At 47.9% G+C, this 10,999-nt stretch overlaps 1 protein-coding gene across 1 annotated transcript in view; it reads left to right on the top strand.

Moving 5' to 3' along the window:
* Nucleotides 1-2,429: 2,429 nt before the first annotated feature.
* The window catches only part of ism2a (isthmin 2a), a 50,781-nt gene continuing 42,211 nt past the window's right edge, over nucleotides 2,430-10,999 (top strand). Inside the window, exon 1 of the mRNA XM_063224053.1 lies at nucleotides 2,430-3,217. Coding sequence (XP_063080123.1) covers nucleotides 3,086-3,217 — 132 coding nt within the window. The 5' untranslated portion in view covers nucleotides 2,430-3,085. The remainder of the gene's footprint in view (nucleotides 3,218-10,999) is intronic.

Raw genomic sequence — 10,999 nt, 5'->3', positions numbered from 1 at the left:
ACACACACACACACACACACACACACACACACACACACATCCTTTGGCCCCTACCAAGCCCATGTCTGTACACTGAAGACCCCATGTGATTAAGTAGACAGAGAGTGGAGCCAGAGTCCTCTGGGAACCTCTTTCCCCTCTTTGAGTACACCCCCCCTCCCCCCTCCCCAACCACCTCCTTTGAGTACCCCTTTCCCCTACCGTGCCCCAACAAGCCACCCCCTGCGTTGTTGCAGCATCTGTCTGACACCCTGAAACCACTCCCTCATCCCTACGTACTCTTGTTGCCATAAACTTTTGCAGAACAGCCAGGAATCAGTGTCTTACGTACTTGAACCTCAATACGGTTTTCGTCATAAGCCAACATGTGATGCGAAGACCTCCACACTTATGCCCCCATTCCCACCTCATAGGAGATCGATGAACTTTCAGGAAGAAAAAGGCCTTACTATTATTATTATTATTATTATTATTATTATTATTATTATTGAGTATACACTACTTACATAATAATTATCATACACACCAATGTTACATGTTGAGTGCGTTCTACCGATGAGATGGGTGTTCCACTGATGAATACTAAGCTTAATTGTGCACAAGCTGTCTTTTGAGTTTATTTATCGCTCTTGGGATAACCTGTGGCCTGTCTTTATTTTTTTTCTTATATGTAAAAAAAACTATTACAGTGTACTTTTTGTATTTTTTGATTTTATACGTTTTGTTTCTGTAAAAAATTTTGGAGAGATGTTTGACCATTGACAGTTGACAAGATGGCCTCCAAGGTCATCTGTGTGACCTTGTGTATCCTTTTTGAAATCTCTGGTCCTGTCACGTCACGTCACAAAACACATGCCACCACTGGCCGCGTCAAGACCACACGGTTCAGTGGCACAGGAAAAAAAAAGAAAAAAGAAACAGGTTATGATCTCCCGTGTTTGAGTGTCATCGGTTTATGTGTGTGAATTTTGTCGGCAAATGTATAGATTTATTTATTGTTAACTGTTCTTTTATTTTGAATTTTGTTTAGTTTTCCTATCTTTGGTTTGTCTTTTGTGGGGAGTGAAAGTACTCATAGTGCTACAATTAAGGCAGCTCCTGAATGTCCTCCAAAGCGCACGTTTACACACTGACCGCACTCAGTGGCCATTACTACTGATGATGACACTTCCTCCTTAGGAGGAGAAATACAAAAACCAACAAAAAGAAAGGAAAAAAACACACACCACCACCACCAACAACAAACTGTAACCCTTCATGACATAAGCGCATGTACGTATGACGTAGTCACTGAGGCTGCTAGTTGAAATACGATGAAATACTCCATACTACACAAGGTGCTGATCTGTGCAGATCTCAAGACTTTCTCCATGGCTAGTCATTGTACAAACATTCTACTGTAGGTGCTTGAGATCAACAACTTTTAAGAGGAAAAAAAACCCTCCATGCCCCCTTCTGAACTCTTACCAAAACATGAAGCAACCAGTTTTGTCATATGTCAATACTCATTCTTCTCCTATAATGTGTTTTCATTTTCTCTTACTTGGGGAGTCGTCACAACAGGTCTTTCACCGTTATTTTGGCCTACCCACCCCACACATGATGCACCGACCAAAGTGTTAGTGGAAGGCGAGTAGCTCCTGAGCTTGGCAGAAGTGTGCCTGAAACGGACACCTAATGCAACCATGACATGGTCGGTGTTTTGTTACAGCAATGTCTAATTTTTGTATTCTTTTTTTTTTTTCAATGAATAATTGTTCTTGGTTCTGTCTGTTCATGCTGTGGGAATTTGAGATCTGCATTAAGACGGGTGTGACATTCAGAAAGCTTTACAAACACTTCTTGTAACATAACATGGGGTTTGATACCAGTAGGCTACTTAAGAATGGTAGGCCGACTTTTTGGATGGAAGTGCACTGTTCCCTACATATCAGTTATAACTGTTGACTCCTTTGAGGACATTAAAAATAACTAAAACATGATCACAGCATTTTTGCATTTCTTTACTCTTTACTCTTCTTATCGGGTTTCATATGATGGTGCACAAGTGAAATCAATAAATACTTGTAGGCCTATTTTTTTTAGTTGTGAAATGTTGTATGTAATTATTCCATGTTGCGTTCCATTTTTACATCGTTTCCCTATTTTTGTCGCTAAAAACATAGGCTACCAAACCATTCATCTTGGCTATGTGGCAAATGTGTTTATTGATGATACTTAGGCTACATGTCTAACAAGTGAAATTCAACATTACCTCTTGTAGTCTAAGAGGTTGGTTTATTGTTTTTCTCATGTGCTCTATCCCCATCCACACTCTCAGCGACACTGGTTAATCCTGTGCCGTTCATTCATTATTTCAACCCCAGGCTTGAACCAGCCCACACTTCAACGTCACACAGTCTGGGAAGATGGGGGTTCAATGCCCGAATCAGACGTTTCTCTAGTAGCTGCGAGACCAGCGTGATGTGAAGAGCGTTTCAGGCAATCCTGAGTTCGGCATGTCTTTGACGAAGAGCACGTAAGAGCCAACACAGCAATAATAATGAAATAAAGCCGTAACTTTTTGTTAACCTGCTATAGGCTATCTCCAACATCGGTTTTTATATTCACGTGGACACAGAGAAGCACTTCAGAACCGTTGCGTTAAGATAGGGGGCCAACGACACGGATCTTAAACTGGACTTGTAACCCAACAGGCTGACCACTCATGTCACCGATATATGGACGGACATAAACGGAAACAGACCTTTAAGAAGTCCAGAAGGCTACCAGAGGCGAGGACGTAAACGCGTAAATGAGCGCATGGGTCCCGCTCAGCGCGCTTGAAAGGACATAACATCACGAGAACTTCTGGCACACTCTGTTTCTCTTTTTCTTCTTCGTGGACACTATAACTCATTTTACTCTGATGTGACGGGGATTTTCTTAAATTATTGTTTTTTTATTATCTTAATCCGGTGACAGGGAAGCGTCCCAGCAGAGTCGAAAGTGCTCAAAGGCTCCTTGGCGCACGTTGTGCGTCCCAACTCCAGGCTGATGATCTGAGAAGAACTATTACCGTTCACTGTGTTGAATTAAAGAAGAAATGCATAGAGTCCGGCGGGAAGTTTTGGGGCTGTTGATAGTTCTCCTGACTCTTTCCCTACTGACAGTTAAAGGACTGCCTATCAAAAGGCACAGGAACAGTCACGCAAAATCCAGAGGCGCTTCCACTGAGGTAAAGTGCCGTTTTTTGGGAAAACAAAAGTAGCTCAACTTGCAATGAGTTTTGAAATATATGCTTCATTTCTTAGCACAGGTTTGACACGACCGTTTGTATTTGTGTGTCCACTGTTCTGTGTCAATGTGCAGTGGTGTTTCAACGTGACCGTGATTTTGCATAGACCTTCACAGTGCGCAATCTGCTTAAATACCGATATCTGTGGATCATGTAAACGCTGTGATTAGCGCGTCTACTCGATGATGCATAAACGTAGGTCTATTTATAGATGAGAAGTTAGGCTCTATAGCCTGTAGCCTACTTCTGGTTAATTGCTTGCACGTTGGGACAGCCTGCTGAGTTGCGTTCTGATTTTGCATTTCTCTTTTCCAAACGAACATCGCCATGGCAGCAGGCCTTCAGCGCGCACGCCAAGCACATTCGTTACATTACATTACACACACCTGCCTTTAAAGGCATGTCAATGGCTGTTACACAGTTGTTAAAACGGTTGTTATAAGGCATAGGGCCTAATTATTCCGTCTATAAACTGTCCATGGTCTGCATGAGTCTAATTACTGCTTCGGGGGACTGTAGATACAGTTTACCCAGTCCACTCCGGGACTAAAATTAGCAGCACACACTGTGTGGCTGTTGTCTTTCTCTCTTATATCTCATGGATTGATTCTGATCTGATTCATTGTTCCCACTGATCAGCGCAGTTGATCCTGCAGACTGCCCATGAGTGAGGTGTCTTTCATTTTGGTTGTTGTCAGCCCACTCCTCCATGTGTTGCTTGCGCCCGAAAGTTTCAAAGAGCGGCGGTGCACAACTCAACTCGGCTCTTGCAAAGGCTAAGGTGTCGAGCAACACACACACAGTAACTCCGCAAGCAGGAGCGGCGCTGTCTGATAAAAGATGATTGATGGCGAGCGGTGGAGGAGGAGGAGGAGGAGGAGCGGGTGTCGTGTCTGAGGTGAATGTCAAGCATGCGGGGATATGAGCACTATCCATCACGGGGGTGCGTGAGTTACTTAAAGTGTGTGTGTGCGTGTGTGTGTGTGTGTGTGTGTGTGTGTGTGTGTGTGTGTGTGTGTGTGTGTGTGTGTGTGTGTGTGTGTGTGTGTGTGTTACAGTGTGCGGTGGAGGATGTATTTATGTTGTAGCCCTGCAATCCATCCCTTTCAAGCTTGAATGACCACAGATACACCACCAGTCCAGACCGGCTATGTGTTTGAAGTTTCGTGATAAATCACACAGGGGTCTGCCATATTGTTCCAACAGATATTTCACAGTGTCGCCCGCCGCACAGGCAGGGGAGCGAAAGGGAGAATGTGCAGAACAAGTGTAGGTAGAAACCTTTACTGTGTATTTGTGCAGCCGAACAGTCGGATTTAATTTAGCTGTCATGCACAGAAGGCATTCCGTTCTGACTGTGGCCATTCTGTGAACATTATGTGTGTGAATCAATCAACAGAGGATTCGGTTTACACACACACACACACACACACACACACACACACACACACACACACACACACACACACACACACACACACACACACACACAATCTCTCTCCTGCCACCTTTTCTCTTGGTCTCTTTCTCTCATATTCTCTCTCTCTCTCTCTCTCTCTCTCTCTCTCTCTCTCTCTCTCTCTCTCTCTCTCTCTCTCGGCATGGGGTTTGAGGTACTGTGTGTGTGTGTGTGTGTGTGTGTGTGTGTGTGTGTGTGTGTGTATGTGTGTGCGCCATGCATGTGAGTTTGTCCAGAATGTGATGATTTGACAAAATGTAATACAGCCGTGAAGGGGACACCTCCTGGAGAGGTGGCCCCGACTAGAGAGTGCCTTTGTGGGCCTACTGCAACCTACTCTCCCCCTGTCCCCTCAGCTCTGGAGTCTGGATCCCTGGTTAGGTATACTGACAGACTGCATTTTATTAATGTAACCAACCACGAAAGGTAACTCTGTCTGTCTGTCTGTCTGTCTGTCTGTCTGTCTGTCTGTCTGTCTGTCTGTCTGTCTGTCTGTCTCTCTCTCCTCACTCCCTCACTCACTCCCTCCCTCACTCACTCACTCATTCTCTCTCATCCCTCTTTCCACTGAAATGTGTGAATGAATGCACGTTGTACTTGAGGCTTGATGCAAATAGAGACCTATTGAAGTCCCCGTGTGGTGTATTAACTGGAACACTGGATCTGCTGCAGAGCAGCCGTGATGTGAATGGGCCTAAGTGGAGGTGGGGTGTATGGGCAGCGGCAAGGGTCAGTAATACTGCTGCTGTGCTGTATTTGTCAAACCCAAATTATCATACTGCGGTAAAGGTCTTCTTGGAAACACAGGAAGGAGGGAGAGAGGGGTGGGGGGGTCTACTGTACGGCATGCCACCACACTCTCTCTCTCTCACTCTCTCTCTCTTTCTCTCTCTCTCTCTCTCTCTCTCTCTCTCTCTCTCTCTCTCTCTCTCGATTCAGTCGACACATGGCAAAACTGTCCGACCGACCGACCGAACGAACGACCGTCCAGCCGGTTCGAGTTTCTGCTCTTTATCACTGTGCTGGATGTCTGCAGGCTTTCGGCAACGGGCGGGCGAGCAGGGAAACTGATACAGTAGAGGGGGGAAACGGGGTCAGTTGTCCCAGGCCCAGGGAGGTGGTGGGGGAGGGGGGGAAGCAAAATTGGGTCGCAATTACAGTGTATGTATTGGGTGGGGGGGGGGCTTTCAGTTGACTTTGTCCTGGGCATGGCCTGTCGGCGGCCCTGATGGTGAGCACTATAACTTGAGGTTTTCGTCTGTAACCGTATACTGTAATCTTCTGATGAAACTCGATACGGAAAACATGGAATTCATCCTTAAGTTAGCATTTCTCCTTAGTTATAATGAATGGAGGAGCACTGATGGTATTTCATTAGCTTCACAGCCCCCCTGCATGTACTGTATATACCACACACAGACTGGACTGGGGATACGGGTACGTACCCAAGGTCAGACTCCCCCAACAACCTCCTCAGCTTTTCAGATAATGAAAACTCGACGGTTTAGACCGCTTAGGGCGCTGTAAAACCTTAGATCGTGTACAGCGAAATGTTTATGAAGCGGGCCAGACACATTTGAGCCTTACTGTCTGGGCTCATGAAGTGAATTTATTCAATCAGTTGCAAAGTGTCAAGATAGATTTCCATGGGGGGGGGAGGCTAACCACAGCTTTGCGGCTTCATCAGAAACAAAAGCTACACATGTGTACGCACACGCACACGCACACGCACACACATTAATGCATACTCTGAAAGAAGCCAGCCAGCCAGCCAGCCATGTGTATAGTAGCAGTAGTTTCTTTTTCATCTCAACACACATATGCACGCACGCGCACTCACACACATGCGCACACACACACACACACACACACAAACACACACACACACACACGCACTGCACACACACACACACACACACACACACACACACACACACACACACACACAGCCAGTCGTGTGAACATATAGCAGTAGCCGTTTCTTTTTCATCTCAACACACACACACACACACACACACACACACACACACACACACACACACACACACACACACACACACACACACACACACCAGCCAGCCAACCAGCCAGCCTGCCTGCCCGGCGTGTGTACATATAGCCTAGCGGCAGCAGCAGTTTCTTTTTCATCTTGACACTTCTTTGCTCGGGTTTCACTTTCTCCTGGCCGAGGTGTTGGACTTCATAATGGCTCGGCGTGGCATAAAGGGAAGTGACAGGATTGTTAATATGGCCACCCGACCCTCTGAAAAAAACCCTCTCTTTCCTCTCTCTCTCTCGCGCGCGGAACAATCGGGCCTGTCGTCGACCCTTTTTTAATTGAGTTACGAGCGAGGCGCGAGATGTGAGACGACACCACTGCTGCAGCACTTTCCACTGCTGTTGTGTGTGTGTGTGTGTGTGTGTGTGTGTGTGTGTGTGTGTGTGTGTGTGTGTGTGTGTGTGTGTGTGCGTCTCTGTGTGTGTGTGTGTGTGTGTGTGTGTGTGTGTGTGTGTGTGTGTGTGTGTGTGTGTGTGTGTGTGTGTGTGTGTGCGCTTCAGCTAATGTGAGTCCGGGCCATTTGGAGTGAGAGGGAACGCATGCACCTCTGAGGCTTTCAAAGCAATCCACGCACGCACGCACACACACACACACACACACACTCACACACACACACACACACACACACACACACACACACATACACACACACTGAGACACACACACATACACAGGTCATATACTGTAGTCTGTTATTTTTGGAACTTAAAGTTTGGTGGCTCCATGGAGGCGTCTGTGTGTGACCCTGTCGTGCGGATCTGGAGTCTGGCTGCTGTGCCAATCGCACCTCTGTGACTCTGTGTGTGTGTGTGTGTGTGTGTGTGTGTGTGCGTGTGCGTGTGTGTGTGTGTGTGCAGTGTGTGTGTGTGTCTGTGTCATGACCGGAGGTGAGAGGCTTTGACAAGGTTCCTCTGTGCTAAGTGTGTGTTTGTCACGACAGTCGTAACCTGAGGTGAAAAGGGTCTAAAGAAGTTTGGCACAGTTGCACTTAAAGCAACACGAAGTGGTTTTTTTTTGTTTTACCTTAAAACAACGTCTCAGTGGTCTATCAACTTATAACACGGGCAGCGTTTATGAATTCACTTTTCTGCTTTCCGTGAGTCATAACGATACAGTTGGAGTGACTTACTTGTTCACGTTTCATGTACAAATCATGCGACTTCTAGGAGACGTCCAAGATGTTTGGAGCTGGACCTTGCAAGGAGCAGTAATAGTGCAGTCAAGAAGACATGGTTCACAATCAGTGACTCCTAGTGTACTTGGGAAGCTTTGGAGGACCGACCACCTTTGTATGTGTTTCCAGTCTGGCAGGGAATTGTGCCTCTCCTTCACCTACACCGAAACAAACCTAGAGTGTGTTGCAATATGCGGACTTGCCTCCTCCACTTGTGCTTGTTTCCTCGTACCAGGAAGTAATATGGCATGACGACATCACTGACAACAGCATTATATTTCAATATCTTGCAAAAGCTCAATTATAAATTCCTTTTCTCATTTGCAATTGGGATGGTGAATGAAAAACAGTCCTTCAAAAGGTGTTGCGGCTAGGCTGACGGCTGGGAAACTTTATCGTTTTCTCCACGGAGGAGGGGCCAGGAGGCGGGGCAAGGAAACAAGCACAAGTGGAGGAGGCAAGGCCGCATATTGTAACGCAATCATACTGTACAAAACAAGCTTTTTTCTAGTCAATGGACCCTTCCTCAGACAGTGATGACAGCGATGTCAGACAGCAAAATCATGTTTTTAGCGCCGGACACGTCAATGAGGGTGCTTTGCATGTATCGTGGACCCATCCTGCCTACAGTGTCAGCCGTCATTTAAGAATTTCTAAGCTGTTGGAGAGCCACGTAGCATTTAAATGGGAAACAGCTTCAACCACCCCCCACCCCCACACCCACCCCCCCCCCCCCCCCCCCCCCCCCCCCCCCCCCACACACACACACACACACACACACACACACACACACACACACACACACGACACATATATGGAGTGCTCAGCAGTCTCCATAGAAGCCCAAATATAACTGCAGATTCTGCAGGATCTCATATAGCAGTGGAGAGGTGAGGAGTAAGAAAAGGAGAAGGAGAAGGAGAAAGGAGTTGAAAGAGAAAGGACAGCGATTCTATGAATCTCCGACTGGTTAAGCTCTCCTTCCAGTGCATGCGGTTTTGCATGTGAGGGAACCAGGCCTGACATGAAACATGGTTCTGCTTCAGGATCTGTTGCACACAGACAGACAGACAGACAGACAGACAGACAGACAGACACACACACACACACACACACACACACACACACACACACACACACACACACACACACACACACACTTCCCCCTACAGTCCTCCTCTGAGCTCTTCACCCCCCCCCCCCCCCCCCCCCCCCCCCAACCCCCCCCCCCCCCCCCCCCCCCCCCCCCCCCCCTCTCTTCATCTCATCTCCTTATTCTTCAGCCCATCTCTTCACCCAACTCTTCCTCTCCTCTATGGTTTCATACCTCTTCTCCTCTTCCTCCTCCTCCTTCTCTTCCTCTCTCCTCTCTGTTACTCTGGTGCTTAGGCTGTTGATGGATGTTGTTCTCCTCTCCTTCTCTCCTTTCCTCTCTTCCTCCTTCTCCTCTCCTCTTCTCCTCTTTCCCATTCTCCTCCATGCCTCCCTGGCCCTGGTGCTTACCTAAGCTGGTTGCTCTCCTCTCCTCTGTCTTCCTTTTCCTCCCCCTCCTCCTCCCCTCCGTGGCTATGCTGTTAGGCTGGTTGTTAATGGATGGTGCTCTCCTCCAACTACTTCTCCTCCTCTCACCTCTCCTCCTCCTCCCCCATTTCTCCTCCTCTCCTTCTTTCTTACATGGCCATGGTGCTTACCTAGGCTGGTTATTCTCCTCTCCTCTCCTCTCCTCTCCTCTCCTCTCCACCACTCCACTCCTCTCCCCTCCCCTCCTCTCCCCTCCTCTCCTCTCCTCCATTCCTCTCCTCTTCTCTCCTCTCCTCCATTCATCTCCTCCTCTCTCCTCTTCTCGCCTCTCCTCCTCTCCTCTCCTCTCCTCTCCTCTCCTCTCCTCTCCTCTACACTCCTCTCCTCTCCTCCCCACCCTCTCTCCTCTCCTCTCCACCACCCTCTCCTCTCCTCTCCTCTCCCCCCCATCTCGTCCCCATCTCCTCTCCTCTCCTCTCCTCTCCTCTCCCCTATCCTCACGATCCACCCCTCTCCTCTCCTCTTCCTCTTCTCATCTCTCTCTCCTCTCCTCTCCTCTCCTCTCCTCTCCACCACTCTCCTCCTCTCCTCTCCTCTCCTCTCCTCTCCTCTCCTCTCCTCTCCTCTCCTCTCCTGGTTCTGGTTCTGCTGCGTACCCTGGGCTGGTTGTTAATGGATGTTGTTCTTGGCCCGCTATGGTCCGTATGGATCTGAGAGCAGAGCGCTCTGGCTGACCGACAGGCGGAGAGGAAATGTGTTTCAGTCTATTGTCTCAGTCTGCGCTCTGTGAATGTGTGTGTGTGTGTGTGTGTGTGTGTGTGTGTGTGTGTGTGTGTGTGTGTGTGTGTGTGTGTGTGTGTGTGTGTGTGTGTGTGTGTGTGTGCGTGTGCATACGTGTGTGTGCGTGTGCATACGTGTGTGTGCGTGTGCGTGTGCGTGTGCGTGCATGTGTGTGCGTGTGTGCATATGTTTGTGTGTGTGTGTGCGTGTGTGTGCATGTCAGTCTGCTCCGAGTGTGTATGTGCCATGGAACGCTAGGCACAAGCGTGTGTTTCATGTCAGGCACACACAGAATGTACTATGCACGATACAGTAACACACATGATTGCGCACGCGCCCACGCACACGCACACACACACACACACACACACACACACACACACACACACACACACACACACACACACACACACTCAAACACAAACACATACTAATAGGCAAAAAAAGGGGGTCCTGAAAAATGTGCTGAATAACATGCATTTCTGTGCAGTAGAATTCTGCACTCTGTAGGATTTCCCGCTGTAGTGTCAGTGTGTAGTGCACCCACACACAGACCAATACTAGACACACACATAGCGATCTTGCTCTGTAAGAATTCGTACTGTAGTGTCATGCACACACAGACAAATACTAGACACACACACATAGCGGTCTTGCTCTGTAGGAATGCTGCCCACTACTGCCGTGTCAGCTCTCGTAAAGATAAGAGCAGCTTTGAGGAGAGAAACA

This window comes from Engraulis encrasicolus, chromosome 19, assembly GCF_034702125.1.
Source record: "Engraulis encrasicolus isolate BLACKSEA-1 chromosome 19, IST_EnEncr_1.0, whole genome shotgun sequence".
NCBI classification, from domain to species: Eukaryota; Metazoa; Chordata; class Actinopteri; order Clupeiformes; family Engraulidae; genus Engraulis; species Engraulis encrasicolus.
This window is presented reverse-complemented; position numbering and strand designations above follow the sequence as displayed.